Raw genomic sequence first — 25,155 nt, forward strand, 5'->3', positions numbered from 1 at the left:
CATTCTACACAGGGCCCGGGTTTCGCTAATTTGCATATAACCAACCAAATAAACATACGTACTATGAACGTACTTCCGTCTATAATGGAAGGTTATATTTTGAACGCACATCCGCCGCCTACAGCGGACCGTTACACTATGACCGCACATCCGCCGCTTACAGCGGACCGTTACATTACTTTCACCTCCGAGGAACTCGAGTCTTGGACTGGGAAACAAAGGCAACTCCAGTCCGGCAGTTGTCATTATCCCACCGCTGCCACTATTTGTAACGTGCGACATCAACAAGGCCAACAGATCCCTTCAGAGAAAAGCATGCTCGACCCGGAAGGGTTCCACTGGTCTTTATATACAGTAAATTCTCAATCCACACAGAGCCCGGGCTTTGCTAATTTGCAGATTACCAACCAAGTAAACATACGTACTATGAGCGTACTTCCGTCTATAACGGAAAGTTAGATCATAAACGCACGACCGCCGCCTTCAGCGGACTGTTATACTATGAACGCACATCCGCCGCCTACAACGGACCGTTACATTACTTTCCCATCCGAGAAGTCCCGAGTCTTTGATTGGGAAACACATGGGTAAGTCAACTCCAGTCCGGTAGTTGTCATTATCCCACCGCTGCCACCATTTGCAACGTGCGACATCAACAAGCCAACAGATCCCTTCAGAGAAAAGCTTGCTCGACCCTGAAGGGTTCCACTGGTCTTTATCATTGTGTGGGAACGGACACCGGCTATCGCTCAAAAAGTGATAAGTAAACAGACAATTATGCAGTTGTTTTTCTTTACCATAGGTAAGATCTTGCAGTGTTAACGAATATCTACCGTATCCAAAAATGAAACAAGTGTTTGAACTAATAGCTGAATGCTATATTTGGCCTAAGGTATACTTTAAAGTGCTAACGATTTAGGAGACCTTGAAAAATGATTTCACAAGCATAAGCTTAACTATCATTATTGTAAGAACAGGCAATGTAACTTTTAAACTGTTAAAGATATGCCCTAAGAAATGCTCACAGAACTGTACTGGGGATAGCCGCATTATGTACTGAGGATAGTTTCAAAGTTGAGAAATGTGTCCTGGTGATAACATGTAAAATGGGACAAAAATTGATAGTTACACTGTTAATATACAATATACATGTATGTCTATTTCGAACTTTTAAATAATCTGCAAAAAGTAAGAGTACAATTTGATAAGAAATTATTGAGCAAACTTTAGTTAACAATGAGTTTGATCCATGCTCTCCTAAATGAACGTATATATACAAGCTGCTTAATTATCAGAGTTGGTCACAATACATACTTTCTCACTGAAGTGAACGAGCAGAGACCATTATTCTGTTCTAAGTAATAGCAACATCGACCCAAGCTTAGAAAAAAGGTTCGCGTGTTCCAAATTTGATGACAATATCTCATTCCCTAATGATGACTTTCTGTGTGCAAAAATGTACCTACTTTATTAACAAAGCAATACTATGTATGTGAATAGCAAACACCACATAAATTCTACGGCCACATGTTTTGTGTTCCTCAATAAATCAGATCACCGGCGTATTTCAAATATTTAGTTATTTGCAACTCGAACGTTGATGCTTGTGAAAAACACATCATGGTTAACCAATCTGTATGAATGAAACAGTTTTAAGTATATACAATTACAAAACACAGCAACATTTTTTTTGCTCTCATCCCTCGATATAGACAACATCGAACAATTTCCCTCGAGCTCGTGTATAGGTAAATGGCCGTTATCATTATCACAGTCTCGTTATTCTAAATACATCGTTACTATCCTCAGTCCACTTAATAGCTAACCCCTGTGCAGTTATTTATTTGCTTCATCTATTCCCAGTACACCGACAGGGCATCAAAAGGTATGTATATCTCCGTAACAACAAAACATATCGTATTGATATCATACACATTACTAGATAATGTAATGACAATGAAATCGCTCGATTCAATTTTTATTCGGTTTTCAATTTGTTGATTTATGTTTGAAATCGTACCACATAAATGAACATTTGTGAGCGATCATGCATTTTTTGGCGAGAATTGGGCTATTATTCAAAAGAGTTGACACATTTCTATCATAGTCGTATATTACACTGGATCAAGTTATTCGAAAATCTTCGATTTTGTTAAATATATAACCATAAAATACAAAAAAAATGATAGAAAACTTTCCATGTGTCAAAATCAAACGCTTATCGATTTATCACTTTTTGAGCTATACCAGATGCCCGTTCCCCCACAGGGTTTATATACAGTACATTCTCATTCTACACAGAGCCCGGGCTTCGCTAATTTGCATATTACCAACCAAGTAAACATACGTACTATGAATTAACGTACTTCCGTCTATAACGGAAACTATACTAAGAACGCACATCCGCCGCCTTCAGCGGACCGTTACACTATGACCGCACATCCGCCGCCTACAGCGGCCCGTTACATTCTCAACAGAATGAGTTTTCAACAAAACTTCATTCAAGGTTGTAATCTTCCGGTCCATTCGCAAGGTTACATGCAACTAATATTTACACTTACTTTGAACGGAATATTTTTTGATGTACTATATAAAAACACGTTAATCTGTTTATGATCGTATCAAGGCTTGGATTTAACTATGTATAAATCAAATTTACACAATGTCTCCCATTGCCTGTTCTGTTGTCGACAAAACTAGAGAGAAAAACAATATTAAAACATTTGATTTCAAAGGGGAGTTATGTACTGCTGAGTCGTTACGGTCAAAGGTAACAGGCCTGCTACGCTTTTTCCACAACAATGTGACAAGCTGTTAATCATGTTAAGCGACCTTTTTTGTGTTGTCATGTATCGTGGTTAGGAATTAAAAATACATCCCTTTTCAACAATGTTTTCGGCTGTCTTTCAAAACAAATTCTCATTTAACTTTGACAAAAAAGATGTACGATTTAATAAATTACTTTTATAAAGGACTGGGCCTTTCAGATGCAATTCAAAACCTGCGTTTTGTACAGAACGCCTCGTTTTAACGAGGCGCCAAAAAATCCCAAAGTGTTAATGATTTAACGAAAACGGCCGATTAAAATGGTGAAGACGAAAACTTCCGAATAAGTTTTACCACGCTCAAGTGACAATATTAGGTGAACACCGATTTAAGGCTACAGCCTTAACAACGGAACTTTACATACATGTATGTCTGATTTACAAACAGCATTACAACTTATTATTTCCAGTCATAGGTTTCAATCCCGTACAGTGGCGTAGCTGCCGTTACGCACAATACGCCCGTGCGTACAATTCGTCGCACAAGTCAGAAAATATTTGGGGCCAGAAATGCAATAAAAACAGAAGGGTAAGGGGGGTGAAGCGTTCGCGGGTCGCCTATTTTCACAAAGTGAGACAACAAAAATCTAAAAAAAAATCCTATTGTTCAGTAAGAGCCTCGTTTACCGTTTAGTTGAAGGAACGCCTTTTTTACCCAGGGCCAGTTATACAAGTTATATAAGCTATGGTGAGTAGTTTCCCTTATTGTTCAGTCATAAATCAATCGTCGATAAATACTGAATATATTCGAACGATGTTTACAAAGCGGCAAGTTTCAAAATATCAAATGCAAACCTTGAACCTCCTTATCTTGAAATGTTCAAAGACAGTTGACAATGCTGATAAACTAAACTCTTGGGGAAAAATGCAAATGGGAACATTTTTATGGGTTCTTCTCACCAAGGTGTCACATTTTGTTTAGGTTATTTATGAAGTATTATAATTAAATGTGTAGTGCCCCTTAGTATTTGATATAATTGGAGGATACAGCACAAATTTAAAATAAAGGTGTCTGTTTAAACTGTTAATATTCATGATATATTTTGATTTTAAATATCAGATAAACAAATATTCTCTACATATATTGACAAGATCCATTTCTCAAAATTGTCGAATATACTGCGGGTAAAAAATATGCTTTATGAATGTTCACGACTCGTTAAACTGTTAATGGCTCACCGCAACTTGTGTTTATACTTAATACTTACGAATACGATAGAAATTGTTCTTGATTTTTTCTGGAGTATACCTTCTGTAACATTACAGTACAATGTGAAGGATTTTTTTATATAGCCACCCACCACCCCACCCCTCCCAAATTAAATTTGTCGTCACTTGTCCGGTCTTGGACTGCTTAACGTTTGCCGTGAACGGGAAGTTGAAACCAAACGGGTAATAGAGACCTTCGCCCAGAAGAGGGATCGACGTGTTGCATTACTCTTTCGGGTGTAATTTTATGGTGTAATCGTTGACAATTTCCTTCAGTGCATACTTTAAACGACTTTTACTATGAAATAGAAGTTTGTTTCGTGTTAAAAATGTTAAAAACCTTTTAACAAACGTTCATATGCATGTTCCTTATTTAAGACAATTACAATTGTTGAATTTTCTACGAAGCCGTTTTAAACATTACATTTTTGAATTGGATATGTAATATTTAGATGACATGAAGTGAACTCTTAATGATTAAGAATGGGTCCTTCTTAATTTTTAAGAATTCACTTCATGTCATCTAATTGACTTAGAATACAACCTCGTTAGCTGATACATTGTCGATGCAAAATCTGGCACAGGGAGTGTGTATCGGATGATTGGCAGTAGGCGGATCATTAAACACTCGCGGAAGTTGAAATTCTTAATGATTTAAGTTTACAACTTAATGACGCCTATCTGCAACTTCTGGCTGATAATGTAGGATGTATTCTAATCGGTGATTAAATGCAGATATCGATGATCCTGTTCTAATAAAATTATTTTGCTAAACAGTACCATTCTTACCTATGACAAAATCGAGAACTCCAGGGGGGCAGAGCCCCCCGTCCTGCCCCCCCCCCTCCCTCCCCATGCCCCCTCCAGTTCATACCGCTCATGTCAACCACAACTGTGCGTATACTTCGAAACGTCCTAGCTACGCCCCTGACGTATAAACATTTCCATGGACAAAGTTTAAAACCGTTCATGCGTGCGATTTTACATAATACGAGTAGAAAATGTAGGTGCATGTAATGTGTATTCATATCTCAAATCTCAATGAGGTCATATGGGTATATAGATTAAAGAGGCCGATATAAAGAACATTGGGGTGGAATTAATACACGTTAAATTTGTGATGAAAATAAATAGTTATGGAGAATACACAACCAAGTTTGCGGTTATTGTCGAAAGAACAGATAGCCAAGGTTGGTTCATTGCAAACAAAATAACGTAAATCGTCAGATGTGTGAAGAGATGAATGTCGTGCTGGCACGATATTGGACATTTTACCAGCTTGACATGTATTATATTTTTGAATGTCCAATGTCGTGCCAGAAGACTTCACCTTTTTAACGTCGAATGGCTTTTGTTTTGCTTGTACTCTTTTCAACTTAAATCGGCTATACCATATGTTTCGCTATATTAATAGTAATAATATCTGTCATGTGTTTCCGTTTCGGATAGAAAAATCCGACCTGAGGGCACCTGCGTTGCCACGTAACGAGGCTTGCCGAGTTACCGGCCACGCAGCGTGCCCGAGGGTCTATTTTTTCTATCCGGAACGGAAACACATAATCAATGATTTTTTTCTAGCACACCTTAAATAACATTCTTTGTGAAAAAAATAAATAGAAAAGTGCATTTTTGTATTTTCACCAAAAAGCGCGTGCGATGATGTTTACTGACGTCATGACGCGCAATAATTTCTATTCACTGCATACGTCAAGAAGTTCCTTCAGTATCACGTCTTTTAAGGGTTATTTTGTTTTGATTTGAAGCTATATGTTTGTAAAGTTAATGTTTAAGGAACTCATCTATTGACATCTCATAATTATGGTTAAATAGAGTGTAAAATAAAAGAAATGAAAAGTATTACGTCACGGCGCGTGACTCATCTGGCATGGGGGGGGGTGCCAGATGGAGTTTTCCAGCACGGCTGAATTCACCGGAAATGCCTATCCGGTGTGCTAGAACATTGAATCTAATTGCAACGATATATTTTAGGCATTTGAAAAGACAAAGAACGAATTGAGCGTTCCCGGGGGCGAACTGGTCTTGATCTCAGAAGAAAACTGCCTGGGTGCTCTCGATGTAGCGAAATCCTGCTTCGTAGATGACGAGCCCCTAGGGTTGGGTGTTGGGATCACGTGGACCAAGGAGTTCGAGGATCTATTTATAGATACGTTCAAACAAGGTTTGTCCGTGATGATGGTAGACCCCGAAAGTGGTGACGTCATGGGTATTAGGTCCGTCCGCACCATGTTTAAAGGTGATGCCTTTGATCTGGCGAGTATTAAAGACGCGGCAATGAGGAAGGAGTTTGAATTTATCGAGGCTATGAATATGGAAGTCAACGTTTTTGAGACGTACGGTATTGATGAGTTGATACAATTTCTAGGACTTGGTGTTTCCGCAAAATACCGACGTAGGGGCTTCGGGGCGACTCTGATGCAGGCAGGGGTCAAACTTGCTTCAAACCTTGGTATTGAACCAATATATATTAAAGGGGAAGGTTCCTCGAACTATTCGCAACGAATATACGAGAAGTTAGGGTTCAAGACTCTTTTTACGAAGAAGTTTGAGGATTACAAAGTGGACGGTGAAGTCGTGTTTAAAAACACTGGTGAGCATAAGAACACCAAAGGTTATCTGATGCGTGTGAGCAAGGATGAAAAAATAGTCTGAAATTTATAACCTCAAGTCTTGAAATATTCATAAACAGATTACTGTACCAATATAGTAATAGTGATTTGTTCTATAAATCTGAATATATAAATCAACGTTCAATAGATCGATAAAAACGATGTACTAGCTTCACCTCTGTACTCATGGGCCAGCTATTCTTATAGGGGACTGTCTGTTGTCCGTCGTCGTTCGCCTCAATATTTTCCTTCAAAAAACTTCTCTTTCTAAACCAATTGGCTATTGCAACAAAACTTCACAGAATTGTTCATTGGACGGTCCTCTTCCAGTATCCATAAAATAAATGGATACATTTAGACCTCTGATTGCCAAGGCATCCTAATGGAAAAAGTAAAATTCTTCTGCTCAGAATCCGCTGGCCAGCTTGTTTTCGCAATATGACTATACAGTAGGCAACACTTTTGAAACTGGCCATCTCCTCAGAAACCACTGGCCAGATTTCAAAATAATTCTACAGAAATGTTCCAAAGGTGGCTCTTTATCGAATCCCTCAAACCATGTCGGTTCGTTTAAAACTTTGCCGGCATAGGGCAGTGCTTGTTTTCATCATATTACCATATTTATACAGTGGCTGGCTTCAAAATGTCTGCATGCAAAGGGAGTAGCCTATCTAAATGGCAGTCAATGAGTCGTTTGACTTTTTTACTATGGCAGACTCGTGACGTCCCCAACAAAAAGCAGCGAACGGTCCTTGTTCAGAGAATCCTCGCGGCTACAATTTTGAAATAATCTCCTTTATAAATTCAAATTTCTACGAATACATTAATTATTGCCTACCTTTAAACACATGTTTATCTTTGTCATTATGCAAAAAAAAACATGTTCAGTTATCATTAAACACTCACATGTGTCGATTGTTTATCAAGTTTACCGAAATCTGTAAATCTGGGACAAATCTGACAGGTTGTGTACATGTATAACAGTTAGCGTGACCCAGAATGCATTTATGTGAAAATAACGAATCTAATGATCAATGAAATCCAGTTTAGATCAAGTGATGTGGGTATACATGTAAATTGAACAATTTTGTCATTATTATTCAACATCGATGCATTTTATTACTATATATTTATTCGCCCGGTGTTAAATGGTAGATAGTTGTAGCGTTACTGGGATACATAAGAAATATCAAAATAATAAAAAGTACCCCTGATCGCTCATTAGTGTAGCTAGCAAAGGGAGCTGACTGCTGACTTGTCTTCGGTGGTTTATGTTGAGAGTTATCTTTCATTTTTGGTATTATCTTGTTTTAAAGCTGCACATTCACAGATATATATATATACCATTTCAACAATTGTTCAATTTTTCGTCTTGGAAAGAGCAAATTTTGCGTAAATATCTGCAAACCAATGATATAAGAAAGCTGACAAAAATCAGATAGTAGATTTTCATATTTCCGTTCGGAAATTAATGTTTAAGAAAAATGCATAAAACTTCAATTTGTTAATTTAAATATAACATTTTGTGTCAGCAGTCTTATATTACTGGTATCCATAGATTACCGAAAAAATTGGCTCGTTCCAGACAAAAAATAATAAAAAATAGTCAAAACGTTCAATCAGAGTGCAGCTTTAAACGTGAACAATATAGGTTGAAGCAAAAACAGTTTTTAATTGAATTAATTTCCAGGTTAAATTCATTTGACTTTACTAATAAAATAGAAAGAGCATGATTCGTGTACGAATTTGTCTTATTTTGCGTTTTTTTAACTGTGGAATTCGTGACCACAAAGCTAAAATTTCAAAAATCCGTTACATTAGACGCACGTTAGGGGCATACCTTGCGCCTCCAAGGTACCTCCAACAAAGGCACTCAATATGGCAAGAGAGCCCTCCATGAAAAAGTGTTGCTAAGTGGAGTCTAATATGGAATAGTTTAGTGTAAATAAGTCAAAATATCTCAACTGAATTAACATACAATGTTCACTTAGACAATTAAGGTGGGGGAAGGGGTGTATCCCCCACACACGTTCATTCAGAGCTCAAGGACATCACAAAACAACTGAAAAATAAGCTCTAAAAGTAGCCAGGGTGTTGGTGTTCTTTGTTTATTGCCAAACAAGATGGTGCCTTCAGGTTTAATCTAAGCATGCGTCTGCTAAGATTATGAAAGTGGTGTATCGTCTCTAGTACCACATGCACACGCTTCTTTGAAATAAGTCTGAACATAGGAATATGCCTATGCAAATCTGGTCTAATTTGGCGGAGTTCAAATGACAGGCTGCAACTGGGGTTTCGTTCAACATGTTATCATTAGCCAAGCATGGAAAATGCATGTATGTAAGCGACAGAAACAAACAATAATAACTTCTGATTTAATATAAGAATAGATAGATAATATCAAATAATTGGCAAGCCCAGCTGGTCGTATCTATAAAGATTTTAGTCGATAATAGCCGTGTCAATGGTCAGGTGGTGACATACCTTCCGTGTCAATGGTAAAGTAGGTCCAAGGTGTAGGGGTGACACAACTTTTGGGTTCATGGCCTTATGGTGACATACCTCGCAGGTCCATGGTTATGTGATGACTTTACTCACGAATCCATAAGCTGGTGCTGTCATATCTTGCAGGTCCATGGTTATGTGATGACTTTAATCACGAATCCATGGTCTGGTGGCGTCATATCTTGCAGGCCCATGGTTATGTGATGACTTTAATCACGAATCCATGGTCTGGTGGCGTCATATCTTGCAGGCCCATGGTTATATGATGACTTTAATCACGAATCCATGGTCTGGTAGCGTCATATCTTGCAGGCCTATGGTTATGTGATGACTTTACTCATGAATCCATGGTCTGGTGGTGTCATATCTTGCAGGTCCATGGTTCTGTGATGGCTTGACTCACGAATCAATGGTCTTATGGTGACATATCTTGCAGGTCCATGGTTCTGTGATGACTTTACTCATAGATCAATCGTCTGGTGCTGACATATCTTGCAGGTCAATAGTTCTGTGATGACTGTACTTATAGATCAATCTACAAGTGGTGACATACCTTGAAGGTCCATGGTTCTGTGATGACTTTACTCATAGATCAATCTACAAGTGGTGACATACCTTGCAGGTCAATAGTTCTGTGATGACTGTACTCATAGATCAATCTACAAGTGGTGACATACCTTGAAGGTCCATGGTTCTGTGATGACTTTACTCACGGACCAATCGTCTGGTGCTGACATTTCTTGCAGGTCAATAGTTCTGTGATGACTGTACTCATAGATCAATCTACAAGTGGTGACATACCTTGGAGGTCAATAGTTATGTGATGACTGTACTCATAGATCAATCTACAAGTGGTGACATACCTTGCAGGTCCATAGTTCTGTGATGACTTTACTCACGAATCCATGGTCTGGTGCTGACATATCTTGCAGGTCCATGGTTCTGTGATGACTTTACTCACGAATCCATGGTCTGGTGCTGACATATCTTGCAGGTCCATGGTTTTGTGATGACTTTACTCACGAATCCATGGTCTGGTGCTGACATATCTTGCAGGTCCATGGTTCTGTGATGACTTTACTCACGAAAACATGGTCAAGTGCTGACATACCTTGAGGGATATGTTGTCTAGTAGCGATATGTCTCATTATTCCATCGTCTAATGGCAACATACCTCGAGGGATTTTGTCTTGTGGTGATATGTCTCATTATTCCATCGTCTAATGGCAACATACCTTGAGGGATGTTGTCTAGTGGTGATATCGCTCATTATTTCATCGTCTAATGGCAGCATACCTTGTGAGGTATGTGGTCTAGTGATGATACAACTTGAAGTACATTAATCTTACATGGTCGTCCTTTAAAGATGACATACCCAGCGGGTCAAAAGTCTAATAGTGACATATGATACCCCATTGGTCCTTGGTCGAGGGGTGAAACTTAGTATTCAACCATGAAAAGGCATGTCCTAAATGGCCTGCCTCACCCTGCTCTACTTAAAATGACACACCCTCATTCGAAAGAAACTTAAATCGGCCCTGTTTACCAGTATTATAAATTTATTCCATCCCGCCTGCATTATGTCCCAATGTAGCACTCCAACTCTCATGTGGGCTACGGATTGTTTTGTTACATCACAGGGCAGCTTAACCTGCTTTTTATGGAGTTAAACATGTTTACCAAAACACTTTTAATATATAACGCTTTATAGCTCTTGACACCCAAAATCTGTCTAAATTTAATTTGTAAAGTGGATACTGCTCCGTCAAAAATGAGTGATTTGTAACCAAAATCAAAAATGACCTACTGCATATTGTACAAAGTTAAACATGTGAACCAAAAATTATTTAATTCTTTAACCTGTTTCTGAAGTGATTGTCCAGACAAAACCAACCGACTGTCCACTACTGTTATATGGAGTAGAATAATGAGGCAATGTCAACCAACTACTCTTCAACCAATCCCTTTTCTACTCTTTCAAATTGTTTAAACTCCAGTCCACCATGAGAACGTTTACCATGGTACATGTAGCCAATAAATAAAAACATTACCTTGGAACATTATTTATTATTCACAAGTAGATGACCAATATCAATGATGCTTGTACAAACAATGTCAATGATGCTTGTACAAACAATACCAATGATGCTTATACAAACAATACCAATGATGCTTGTACAAACAATAACAATAATGTTTCTACCAACAATATCAATGATGCTTGTACAAACCATATCAATGATGCTTGTACAAACCATATCAATGATGCTTGTACAAACCATATCAATGATGCTTGTACAAACAATATCAATGATGCTTGTACAAACCATATCAATGATGCTTGTACAAACCATATCAATGATGCTTGTACTAACAATATCAATGATGCTTGTACAAACCATATCAATGATGCTTGTACAAACCATATCAATGATGCTTGTACAAACAATACCAATGATGCTTATACAAACAATAACAATGATGCTTATACAAACAATACCAGAGATGCTTGTACAAACAATACCAGAGATGCTTATACAAACAATAACAATGATGCTTATACAAACAATACCAGAGATGCTTGTACAAACAATATTAACAATACTTGTACAAACAATACCAATGATGCTCCTACTGATGCCTGTACAAACAATAACAAATAAAAATATGACGGGAAGATAATCCATTGTTTTAATAGCAGTGCCCTTTCATATAGTACCATGTTTTTAGTGAAATATTATCAAAAAACTAATTTACATGTTTTCCTCTAGCTGGTAACATATCATCTCTCTCATTTTTTCGTATAAATAATTCCCAACTATTTTCCAGTGAACAGTTTTGATGAAGTCACCTGTGTTATATGAACTGACTTATACTGTATGTGTGCAACTCAATGCTTTGTTTTACATGACAAACAACATTGTATGAATGTCAATTTGGTCAATAACTCTTAGAATATTTGAGCTTAAAACCAGTGATAAGGTCTAAATAAACTTTTTAGGTAAATCTGGCATTATAACATTGCACCAAAAAAAATGATACTAGTGATAGCTTCAAAATATATGCAAATTTACAGGATTTAAAAAAAAAAACAGTTATAAAACATGATTTCAAAATATTCTCAAATCAAACCAAAAGCATTATCTTCACTAAAAGTTTGGTGGCAAATCACCTACAAATATCAAAACCATGGAACAGTTCAGAGAAAGATTGCTCTCTGATCATTGATATAAAATCTGGAAAGTTGACGACTATGCATGACAGTGATGTCAAATAATCCATACAAATATCTGACCAATGATCCTGAGTGTGACCTTGGCCTTTGACCTACAAAAATGGGTCTTGCATGTAACATACCATCATCTCATAGTTAACATTTGTGCCACGTTATTTCAACAATACAAGGGATTTTGACCATTGTGTGTGACCATGACTTTTGATTAATTTAAAGACATTGGTCTTGCTAGCAACAGGACATGTGCTCATGGTGAACATTTGTGCCAAGTTAATTTAAAATACCCTAAAGCTATCTAAGGATAGACTGAACAAGCAAAAATAAAAGGAATTATGACAAATGACCATCAAGTGTGACCTTGATCGTTGACCTAAGGAAATGAGTCTTACATGTGACCGGCAATTTTCTCATAGTGAACATTTTAAAATACCCAAATGCTACCCAAGACACAGCCCGGCCATTTAACCATTTAACAAATATGCATTGATCAAATACCAAAAGCTTTTTTGTACGGCATAAGGAAGGGGTATGTCGAGTTATGCTAATTCGACTCTGTGTTTAGTACATGTTAACATGTAGAACTATATGTAGGTCAATGTATTTAGTACATGTGAACATGCAGAACTACATGTTGATCAAACACATGTTAAACATGATAGTACATTGTATGCCCTCTGAGATGAAGTCAATGGTGAACCAGGTACTGTAAACCAAGAATAAAACTATTGGACCCGTTGTCAATGGAATTGCTGTTGATTTTTTGTGCTACATGTATATTTCATTAAATATCATTCGGGCATCTTGTCTGATGTGTTTTATGTAATGACAATTTAATTAAACTTCTCATTTTCATACACAGAATCAAAAGACCAAACTTATTTTCTTTTTAAATTGTACAGAAATAAACTTAACTGAAAAATAGAAGCATAATGTAATTTTAAGATTATATACATGAAAATTACAACTTTCATCTGAATATATTAAAGGGACTAGACACCAGATGGTCCCAAAATTGGCAAATACATTATTCCCACAAATCAAGCCTAGAATTGTCAAAATGAGCTAGTATGAGAAAAAACATCTTTTTACAGGATTGAAATAATATTTTGTCATTTTCTCAGCATAGTTTACCTTTAAAATAAAGGGCATAATGGTTTCCCAGTTGGTATAGTAGTGAGTGTATTTAGCATGTGAAAGCCACGAGAGTAGTACAGATACATATTCCAATGGTATTTTTAAATTAACTTGGACTTACATGGATTTAAGTGGTAGACAAACCCAGTAAATTTCTAATGTGAAGAATATGCAAAAACTGCGAAAGATGATTATGTCATAAGCCAAGTGATACATCGGTTACTCAAGATTTAATGCGTTGCACACGATATCAACTTTTTTTGACAATTTTATCTTTTTCTTGCAATTGTATCATCTGGTGCCATAGTCCTTTTAACCCTGTACATGTATATGCAGCTTATTACGTGCCACTTTGCTGGCTGAACAAGAGGCCTGTCTATCAGTACTTTCATTTTACGCTTCACTAATTCTGCAATAGTGAGAAGAAACTCCTAGCAATAGTGACAGCAGTGCTTGTTTTTGTTTACTTAACAATAAATACATCACTGTTGCTTAAAGACATTGTGTAGCCTTAAATGTTTTGTCAAGAAAAACAAAACAAAATTGGCAGTGAACAAACCTTAGCAGTTAAGTAAATACACACTTGCTGTATGTACTTATATCCCGGACACTATATAAGCCTTAGAGCTGAGGACCATTGAATACCTTTTGTTTTGTAGAAACTAAACTTACACCTAAAAAGTATACAGTATAGTCTGGTCACAGGAAAATCCATTTTTTACAAAACCCTTCAGAATTAAAGATGGTAATCAATTTACTAAGGAAAACTTACATTTTGTATATTTAATCAATATCCATAATGAAATGTTAAAGTGACACTCTCATTCAAAATTAATACAAGTATATAACAAACATCAATTTTGACTGATAAACCTTTAACAACTTACTAAATAATACATTTACAGAAAATATTAATAACTAATAACAAGTTTGTAACCGTGTAATTAATAGCAGAAAGCGCAAAAGTATTAAATGATTGGTGAATGCTAATAGATTTACTGTGATCTACTATTGTCTCATGAGGTAGAAATCATGTTTTATCTTATTTCTGTCAAATTGAACTCGGTATGTTTCATAAGAGCAATTGTTTTTGACATTTATTCATCCTTTTTGGAATATTAAAACAATATTATTTATTGTGGAAAATCTTATCTGTAAGTAATTGTGCATCTTTAATACTTCAGTATTCTCCCACATTTAACTAACTACAAATTGTGATTACTTTTATGAAATGAGCTTACACTTTCTAAATTGATCTTTAATTCACAGTATGCACTCCAATGAAATATCAATGGGGATACTTTGATAAACAGACCCCTCACGGCCATATGATATCACAGACAAATGAATAATGATCACACCTCAATACAAACACGTTAGCTCATCACAAACACCTCAATTATGGAAGTGTGCAAGCCCATAACATCTTGTATAGGGTTGGATACAGTTTGCGTCAGATGGCGTAGTTCTTGTATTTATACGTGCAGTTTAAATGAGAAGGTAAGACAGACTCATAGACACCTTGTCATATGTCTATGTTAAGTCATCTTATTTCCAAGCTTTATCTAACTTTTAAATAATAGATATAGGTAAAAAACCCATATTGTTGATATCACAAAGGAATTGAAACCCACTTTTTTGCATCATAAGCATAACTCATGCTATGTCGTTATCATAAGCATAACTCATGCTACCTCGTTATCATAAGCATAACTGCTTTTCTTCCTTTTTGAAATTGGTATGGTAAAAACGGCTCAACATTATCCAACCCTAAACAGACTATACATGAAGACTGCTCCTCATCTAGACTCCCCTCCTAGCATAATGTCCGTCACTTCCTCTTCCTAACATCCCTCTCCGCCTTGAGTAGGTATCCCTTGGACTTTACAATGCCCCGACACTTTACGAGCACGGAGTACCGTAGCACCCACAGCGGGTCCCAGCCTTCACCGTCCTTCTCTGAGCTTGCATCCTGTATCACCGATTGCAATGTCTCAGCAGGAAGAATGTCTGTGAAAACATGTGCATAAAGACTTTGAAAATTAGCTCTCTACCAGGGCCTTTCAAAAAATCTGCAGACTCTATACATGAAACATTGACAGAGGTAAGAATTACATTTATACATATGACAGAAATCTTTGGAATGTTTCCATTTAATGGGCAAAATGCCATTAAGGTACTTTTTTTTGCTAAAAGTAGTTCTATTTTTAACAGGGAGGTAGAGAATGATGGCCAAACCCAATGACATCACATCATGTATAAAAATACCATTATTCAGCTCTAAAATTAATAAAGTTATTTTTTCTTTTTTTTTATAAAGATTTTGATTACTGAGTAATAAATGTTTGAAGAACAATACCATTGCCAAATTACACCAAAAGTAAAAAAAAATCAAACAATAATTGTATGTTTGCAAATCAAATATACTGCTTGACAAGATAACGCTGTTCTTTTATTTGCACAAAGGGGGTGTCCCTTTGTTGATGTAAAAAAAGAGAGGTATTTCTCCGATTGCTTTAAATTTTAACAATATACAAATATATAAGTGGTATTGTTGCACCTGTGTGCAACTTTATAGCACCTTTTAAGACATTGTAATAGAAATGATATTTGTATACATTTTTCTACTACACAAAAAGTTGTTGTTCCGTCCATATTTCATCCATTTCAATCACCTCGTTAATAAAAGCTTTATTCCCGGAGTTCAATTTTTTTTCTTATTTATATTTTAGCAATGCCAGTACATACGGTAAGTGCATTCAGTCACAAAGTTTCAAATCATAATAGCCATGTATATATCTTTAACCATTAAAACATTCCCATGCAACCTTTTCTAAAACATTGAGCTCCATCCAGGCCTATTTTGTTTAAACAGTCATCAAACACCAAATTTTTTAATGCACTTCATCTATTTTTTCTTCCAGTTTCATTGTAAAAGAACATTAGTTTGTATTCGCAGTATGAAAAGATGTCAATAACTTGACAAGTTTTAAAGAAAGTAATTGTATTTTTTTAATACTTTTAGTAGATAAATACTGATTTTTAAATGGCTTTTTATATTCTCATCAAATATGAACAGATGTCAATAACTTGATAAGTCATAAAGAAAGTCTAAATATTTTTAAATGGCACACATTTCCTGTGAGCTTGATATTTTTCAATGTCGTAAAACATTTGCTTTATATACTGTCAGTCATTTGAGTCATTTGATTTCTACAATTATGTTTAAAATTTTACTGTAGAATGTCAACAATTCCTTATTTCAAATTGTCATATACAGTCCACCTCTCGATTTATCTACAAACAACTCATTCTCCCACATCCCCTAATACAACACCACAACCAATACTTCTGATTACTTCAAACTAATCTCCTCTCTACAATTCCCTCCTCCTCTCCCCTAACCTGCCAACAAACACACATCAATTCATACAACTAACTCTCACTCTCCTCTCACCAATCTCCCTCTCTGTATGTCGTCCTCATCCTAAATCTCACTCGCCCTGTTACCCCTCTCAACCCAAAAAATCCCTCTATCTGTCCCCCTCACCTCTGGGATCATTATGTGTGAGTAGCTGTATATCCTTCTCCTTGGCAAACTCCACAAGCTCTTTCGGCATAACACAGCAGGACTCCAGGTTCACCTGGTTCACCATAGGCTTGACCTGAAACACAAGCCCAAATTACTTATGGAACAAAAGTAGAAGCTGTATCAATAAACGCCCTAGATAGCCCTGCTTTTCTATGTCCTCTGCTTCACCTAGTTTAATGCAGTGTAAACAAGTAATGTCAACAGAATTACGACGAGTGCCAGTATTCATAAAACATCTTAAGTCATTTCCTAACTTAATTCATTTTCATCCCACTGATATAATAACTTGATAACATCCAAAATACTTCATTTTCAATACTGAATGTTTAAACATACTTTTGAGTTAAAACACTTAAATTTGACTCTGAATTTTCTAAAAAAAATCGACCTTTGTTAAGAAATGACTTAAGATATTTTATGAAGACAACCAAGGTACAAAATGTATGCTGAGGATGCCATCACAGAGACAGCACACCCAACTATTATGTTTTGTTGAAACATGCATTGAATACTACAAAATTAGACTACATGCAAAACCTCAGCCAAAGGCTCACTTACTAACCTATTTCCTGAACTCGAGGAATAAAAATGTGTATTATATTATAACTCCTTTACATCTCACTTCATTCATTAAGAAGGTTGGAATGTTGGGAAAACATAATGAAAATTTCAATGCAATACATTATGTATTTGCTGAGATAATGACTCAAAGGTGCTAACATGGAAAAGTTAAACCTAAACCAAGGTGTGATGCCAACGCTAGGATGAGCAGAACAGCTCTCCATATTCCTCGAATAGACGACCAAAAATGTATTTGTTTTAAAATTTCGCTAAATTCCAGCTAATGGTTATTCATTTTGGCCTGGCGAGAATGGCATAAACAGATGGACGAACTAACCAATAAACACACAAGTAAACAAACCAACAAACAAGCAAAAAGGTCATGTTCCCCTGAATACTGAAACAACTGTGTATTAAACCAAAAACTCCGAGCAATCAATTTCACCTCATTCACCATTGGTTTGACCTGAAATACAGCCATATATCTAAGCTCCTAAAACCATTACTTGATCATGCATATCTTCAGTATCAACTTTCTTAAACCATAACTTTTATTCTAGCAGCTTAAAGTATCTGGGAAATAATTGGCTAATTTCAGTTTTATCACCAATTAAAACGAGTCTGTCAAATCACAGAATTGTATACATGTAAGTATCACTTTAGGAAAATTATGGTAGTATTAGTCTTACAGACATATTTATTTTGCATGTATACACTATACACTGACAGATGCAATGCATATACTTCCATAAATGTTTAGAAAAAAGAGAATGTTCAGCCCAGTTAACTCCTTGTGAAATTCATGGATTGAATTACATGTAAATGCAATTTTTAAGTCTCTCTGTGAACAAAAGAAGATAATTTACCTCTGCAAACTCATATAGCTGTTCAAGAAGTTTCTTGTCAAAGTCTGCGAGTCCGAGTGAAATGACAGTTTCCCGGTAAACAAGCGTCTCCAGGGCCTTCCAGTATGGCTGTACTACCTCCAGTGTCAACTCCTCATTATCGACCTCGGGGAACGCCACAATCACTGTCTCAATAAACGACACATCCAGCTCTGACAATACTGGAATGGACATAAGAAATAAAAAAATAATACGATCTCATTAAATGTAACATGGCCATCTGAATAACAACTTTGACATCAAGAAAATTGTCAACATTTCAAAGAGCGGAATATTATGAAAATAATATTCTTAATTGTAAAAAGTGCTTCACATTTACTATATATAAATATAGATGTAGGTCTAAGTCAGACGAAAACAAAAATATTTATAAATAAAATTTATAAGGCCTGATTTGTTTTAATTTACTTGCTTTAGAGGAGCGCCATTTACAATTTGTCAGAAAGTAAAATGAAAATATATGGGAATGACAATTTCTAATATTTCATTCTTCCTTACCATATATATTATACTACATTTTTAATTTATTGCAAAACAGTCTCAATTTAATGGATTTTGCTTGTTAACCTTTTTTTCATGTCTGCAACAGTTCCATTTCTGTGCAAATGCATATTTGATGGAAGCAAAAACTTGCAGGGTAGCGTAACTTACTAATTAAACTTATGGGAAAGCCCATGCACATTGCTACTGTAGTGAATTTTTATGTCACTTGTAACACATATAGTAGCAGGGGACAGAAGCCGAGATGGGCAAAATATTGCCTATTTATGGTTTTCCAGCTGTTTTTGACCATAAAACGGTAAACAAACAGTGATCAACTACATCATAATAAATGTGAAATTACCAAAATTGATAAAACAGGCAAAATAATTTATAAAGCCTGTATATATATATATGTATTAGAATTTAGTAGAAAACAAAGTCAAATTGACAAATTTTCACGGGTAAAAAATGTTTATCTGACTTGAGGAAGGGACACTTAATTTCAATTCATGGTGTTCTTTCATGATCTTTGGAAAATAAAGTAAGTGTCGACCCCTGATATGACATTTAAAACAAAGACACTGACAGCCTAACTGTTTCGAAACAAAGCACAAAGTCTATTTTGAATCTGGACATTTTGCAGCAAGATGCTACACATGAGATATTTCAGTCTGACAGTTTAATGAGTATATTATATTTCACTTAACTAATAAGTCATCTAACACAACAAATATTGGTTCAAAAACAAAGCAAAATACCTTTATCCACGGCCTCCTGAAGCACATCTATGGGGAGTAAACTACAGAGGAATATCTTCACTAAAAAATAAAATAAAAAAAGATTTACCTCCAGGAATGAAAAAGACATAATATACTGGTATGCAACAAAAATCATAAAAATGCTTTTACAATAAAAAAAAACATTTAAATTTGTGAACATTCATTTCACAATTACTGAAATTTAAATAGGAACCAACAAGCTAAAATGTTTATACCATTACTGTACTTGTTTTTGCAACTTAAAAGTTCAAGCTAGACTTGCAGGCATGTTCCAGTTGGAATTATTGACTATTACGGATACACCACATAATTATGCATCATGCATAAAGGTACCTGTGAGCTTGAAGTCGCCACGGTCAGCCTTTGGCACTGTCTCCTTGTACTTCTGATGAACACAATTAAGGTCGGTCACATACTGAAACAAAATGTGCAAATAAATATAATAAAATGTGCATCACATGACACAGTTATAATTGATTTTTACCAAGTCAAAGTCTACTTAAGTTAACATTACTTTGTACATTAGCATTTTGAGTTAATTATTGCTTTATTGTAAAAGAAAACAGCGTTTATAACTTGTGCTGAGACTGCTACAGTCTTAAAATATACAGAGAATTGAATAGAAATGCCAAACAGCTACTTATATCTTAAAGCAATGGCTCATGCCTTTGTTTCCATTTAAGTGACTAAATGATTATTTATTAACATTATTATCTTCATATAAAACACTCCTTACCAGGGATCAAGCTAATCTTTAAGCGAAGTGAACATCTGCTTACCCAGGGAAATTTTTTCTACCAAATAATTTTTTATTTTTTTATTTAGCCTTACTAAAAAGAACTTCTACCTGGAATCCAAAGAGAAGGAAGTTTGACAGTGAATAGGGAGACTTTTTCACCATAGTCTCCTTCTAGCTTTATCCCTGCTTACTATAAATGTTTCATTTAAACTGTACATTTTGTAAATACCTGTAACTCATTTTTGTCGGACCCATTTATAAATGCCTGGAATGTTGTGCCGATGCATTCACTTATCTGTAAAAGAAATATCACCATTATAATACTAACATTGAATAATTCTATTATATGTCATAATATCAGTCTTCCCTGATGGACAAGAAAAGAAAAATAATATCTTTGACACCCAGTTTTGTGCATGAATTGTTTATGTAATGGTTAACTTGAGGACCATAACAGCACTGTGAGAGATGTAGTGTGACAGTGAGAGCCAGAGATGTTGCTGTACTGAGTATTTATTGATGGCACTTGATTCCATAAATCTGTAAGTAGGCAATGTGGATTGTATTGTGTGACATGAACTGTAATCTGAATCATGTTTTATTGTTTTATCCATATTTATGGTAACTGCCAGGCCACTTGACACATAAAGACATTATTATGAGACTATTGAATATAAGGATGTGTAATTCTGTTATCAAATAATGACGGTAAGATATGTCAAGTATTATAGTTCTCATTAATTTAATACACCTTGTGTGACTTTTCCACTTATAAGTAACAAAATATACAAGTGCGGCGGGTCACCAAAGGTTATACTATTTTGAAGCTTCATTTGAACACAAAATATCATTAGTATGCAAAACAGTCGTAATGGAATTGTTAAACAAGTATCAACATCGTAGACGAATATTTAGTACACAACCAAAGACGCTCTTTTTGCAAAATCTTGTTGCCTATGCGGGAGAGACAGTGTCATCAGTAAATCACGATAATATATACTCTGGTGGTCAACGTGGTGGTATGTGTATCACCACATTCATCTGCTGCTAGCACGTACAACATCAAGAAACATACACGAGGCATATCGCCGGCATTCGGCTTACCACAACATGCAATATTTTAACAGGTGCTGCAAGCACAAAAAGAAGCTTGTAAATTGTACAGTGCTCACAGAATGGCTTTCACCAGATATTGACAATATCATCCCCCATAATTATCAGGTAGCTGAAATATTGAATGTTAGTGCTGAAATATTGAATGTAAGTGCTGAAATATTGAATGTTAGTGCTGAAATATTTAATGTTAGTGCTTTCCAATTAAAAGCATTTTTGGATTATTTTGTTATAAGATACAAAAATATACCTGTGAAGGACTTCGGGAAAAGTTTGCACCAATAGTACGCATCTTTGTTCGAAAAGCAGATGTTATTGTAGGGTTTTGTAACTGTCAAAACTAATAAAAACCAAATTGAATTTAGTTTTCATTTAAAAAAATATCATTGCGCAATGTGTTTGTTTAAATGTGATTTGTTATGTATGTTATTATTAAGGGATTTTCAGATAGTCATGACTGAAAGTTACTGGCGTTAAACATTCACTAGTTATCATTGCGGTACTCATTCAAAGTTCACAGCACATGAATACCTTCTCGTCTCGTTTTCATGTGAAACGGTACAAAGAAATAGCATTCAGAAAATTGAAATGAGCTACCTTAATTACCATTAAATAACATTTCACAATGCCTTCTACTTCTACTTCTACCGGTTAGTGACCACCGTCATCATGTTGACTATTCTGTCACTTTTGGGTGTGCACAAATATAATTTTGAATACAATAACAAAAAGGGTGCTATACAAATTAGACAGTGGTGATTCAAAACAGGGGGCTATTGATTTATTTGTTAGTCATGAGCCTCTTGAACGATTCCAGGCTGCTGACAGATGTAACTGAGGAGGGTAAGGCATTCCAATCCCAGGGATGATAACAGAGTTAGTTGCCAATCCTGAAAATGTCTGTGTGGGGTTCAGGGGGCCGCTAAAGGCCCCCGATGGGTCCAGGGCAAAGCCCTGGTGGGGGGACAAGGGGGGCGAAGCCCCCCGAAGCTTTCAGTATTTCAGGGTTTCTCATACCCTTTTTTGCCTTAGAATAGTGTTCAAGGAGTACACCGTTCGGTTTGGTAGATATAATTATGTTCAACAGGAGACATCCGCAATCAGAACAATTATCAGGAATCTTAGCAGTGAAGTTAAACACCTTTGTCTTCAAACAAAGTTAAATTTACTTTTTTACCTGAAGTCACAGGCATAAGACATGTACCTGACATTTTGGTTCAGTTGTCCACTTCCCATAAAACTCAACTGGCTATGATCAAATGCCTGTGTATGAACAGTCTACACTGTGGGATGTTTGATTTATAATAATGAACAACATATCAATTATCAAGCTTGCAAATGTTTATTGTAAAAGTGAGCGTGGTGTGTATATCAGTGTATTGAAAAATAGATTTAAAAGATGACGTCTGCGGTGATAATCAAAATCTGAAAAAATATGTGTGGTTGGTTGTGTTCGGGCAAGAAACTTGTCCCTAACCAGAGTGAGTATATATTTATTTTCAAAATGATTAAATTACTAGACTGGAGAGTATGATTAAACTTTGCTTGAGTCGATGTAGACTAATTGATGCTGGTCTGGTTCGCCTATCTGACCTATATTAAAAACATAGCCCATTTCCCTGGCTATCCCTGGTAGACCCCCGGACCTGGGGGCCGTAGTTACAATTGACTGGTACATAATATCTGGGCTTAATCCTGTGCCATTCTATATTTTGAGTCCAGCAACAGGGGACCATGTTTTCAAGCAGTTATAACGTATGAATCACATTTTGGTTCACACATTTACCTCAACAAATAAAACATCAACAACTCATAAACAAGTGCTTAAAGTGCACAACAACGTCAGCGGTCGTGTTGTAGTGTGTGTGGGTTAGAACCAGCCGCCCGGTTAGCTCAGTTGGTTAGAGCGCCGTGCTAGTGTTTCGGCGGTCGTGGGTTCGAGCCCCACACCGGGCGCACTTTTCCTTCCAGGTTTACTTTACTGGTGGCAGCGGTGGGATCTGTTGAGTGCACCGGTGCTAGGGTAAAACATCGGGGTTACTGAGTTGGACGGCGAGGCGAACAGACGTGCGCAACTGACTGTTAACTTTTGTATAATAAGATCTATTTAGGACTTCACAATATTAGGTGAGACACATTAATGGTGGCAGCGGTAAACGGCAGGAGTGCCTCCGTCGGTCTTAAAGGTTAATGGGGGGAGGAGTGTAGTGTGTGTGGGTTAGAACCAGACGCCCGGTTAGCTCAGTTGGTTAGAGCGCCGTGCTAGTGTTTCGGCGGTCGAGGGTTCGAGCCCCACACCGGGCGCACTTTTCCTCCCAGGTTTACTTTAGTGTTACAACAGATGATATTCCTTACAAACATTAGCAATCGAAAAAAAATTGTAAAAATAACACGCCTCGACTGTAGGACTTTGTGATGGTTTTCTTTTCAATCTGTTCCAATTCACTATATTGCCACTATTCAATAATAAACTTCCTGCCTTCGGTACAACTGGGATATCTTCCGCCATGTTTGTTGTCAAAACGAAAGCTTATTGTGCTTACTCGAACTAATCCCAAACGTAGTCAGTGTATCAAACGAATCAAGAAGATGTCGCTACGTACTCGCACAATACTCAGCCCTTGAAAGCTTTTTAGTATCACATCAGCAGAAGTATTGCCTGATGTTCGATCCAAAAGAAAAAACTGATCCCACGAATTATTAGGTGTTTCAAGAAATTCGCTTTTAAAAGTCCTTGCAAAATGGAACAATAATCAGGATATAAATTACGAAATAACCGAGTACAAAAATCAGAACGTCGTCACTATACTATCTATATAAAAACTATCATAAACATGTAAATTTAACTTCCACCATTAAATTAGCTCTAATAATATATATTTCATTTGGGACTACCATGGGTATGGTCTTCACGCAGGGGCGGCACCAGGAATTGTCGTTAGAGGTGGCTCAGCAACCGTTTGACATTCGCCCCACCCTCAGAACCGTTTCTTAAATTGTTTAAAATGTTGGCAAGACGGTTTTGGGTACTCCTCTAAGAAATTACACAACTTCTATCTGAAATGGTGTATTTTGAGCGTAGTTTATTTTTTTCTCAGACATTGACATTAAAAGTAACGGCTTCCAAGGACGTTTCAAGGGGGAGGGGTGCCCGCCCCCATCGGGAATCCGCTAGTGGGGCGTACCTGCCCATACGCCTATATATACCCTCGTGCCTGGGACCAAAACAAATACTCCCTGCTCATGCGTACAAACTGGGAAAAAACGCTAGTGGGGCTCGTACCTGCCCATACGCCTATATATATATATATATACCCTCGTGCCTGGGACCAAAACAAATACTCCTTGCTCATACGTACAAACCGAAAAAAAACGGTTGGACAAGTGAAAACGATTTTTTATGACTGTGACAGACTGACAGTGATATAATTATGTATCACCATTTCTG

At 36.4% G+C, this 25,155-nt stretch overlaps 2 protein-coding genes and 1 non-coding gene across 3 annotated transcripts; 2 read left to right on the plus strand and 1 right to left on the minus strand.

Moving 5' to 3' along the window:
• The first annotated feature begins 5,119 nt into the window (after window positions 1–5,119).
• Window positions 5,120–6,704, plus strand: LOC128244413 (arylalkylamine N-acetyltransferase 1-like). Its single transcript, XM_052962423.1, has 2 exons — window positions 5,120–5,224; window positions 6,024–6,704. The coding sequence occupies exons 1-2, from the start codon at window positions 5,171–5,173 to the stop codon at window positions 6,702–6,704; spliced, it is 735 nt and encodes a 244-aa protein (XP_052818383.1). The 5' UTR covers window positions 5,120–5,170.
• A 4,734-nt stretch (window positions 6,705–11,438) lies between these two features.
• On the minus strand, window positions 11,439–24,272 carry LOC128242649 (glutamate--cysteine ligase regulatory subunit-like). The gene is made up of 7 exons (XM_052959887.1): window positions 24,103–24,272; window positions 20,824–20,889; window positions 20,189–20,270; window positions 19,835–19,894; window positions 18,555–18,754; window positions 17,086–17,200; window positions 11,439–15,545 (listed from the first exon to the last, which is right to left on the minus strand). The coding sequence occupies exons 1-7, from the start codon at window positions 24,214–24,216 to the stop codon at window positions 15,367–15,369; spliced, it is 816 nt and encodes a 271-aa protein (XP_052815847.1). The 5' UTR covers window positions 24,217–24,272; the 3' UTR covers window positions 11,439–15,366.
• Trnat-agu (transfer RNA threonine (anticodon AGU)) lies at window positions 23,590–23,663 on the plus strand. The gene has a single exon. It is a non-coding gene; the product is annotated as a tRNA-Thr (tRNA).
• Window positions 24,273–25,155: the final 883 nt, after the last annotated feature.

The sequence above is a fragment of the Mya arenaria genome, chromosome 8, assembly GCF_026914265.1.
Source record: "Mya arenaria isolate MELC-2E11 chromosome 8, ASM2691426v1".
Lineage (NCBI taxonomy): Eukaryota > Metazoa > Mollusca > Bivalvia > Myida > Myidae > Mya > Mya arenaria.

Excerpts from the sequence above, each read along its gene's own strand:
- LOC128244413 (XM_052962423.1), top strand. The coding sequence starts at position 5,171 with ATGGAGAATACACAACCAAGTTTGCGGTTATTGTCGAAAGAACAGATA. Across the intron at positions 5,225-6,023 it reads CGAAAGAACAGATAGCCAAG|GCATTTGAAAAGACAAAGAA; the intron begins GTTGGTTCATTG and ends GATATATTTTAG.
- LOC128242649 (XM_052959887.1), bottom strand. The coding sequence starts at position 24,216 with ATGGCGGAAGATATCCCAGTTGTACCGAAGGCAGGAAGTTTATTATTG. Across the intron at positions 20,271-20,823 it reads CCGACAAAAATGAGTTACAG|TATGTGACCGACCTTAATTG; the intron begins GTATTTACAAAA and ends ATTTTGTTTCAG. Across the intron at positions 19,895-20,188 it reads TGGCGACTTCAAGCTCACAG|TGAAGATATTCCTCTGTAGT; the intron begins GTACCTTTATGC and ends TTTATTTTTTAG.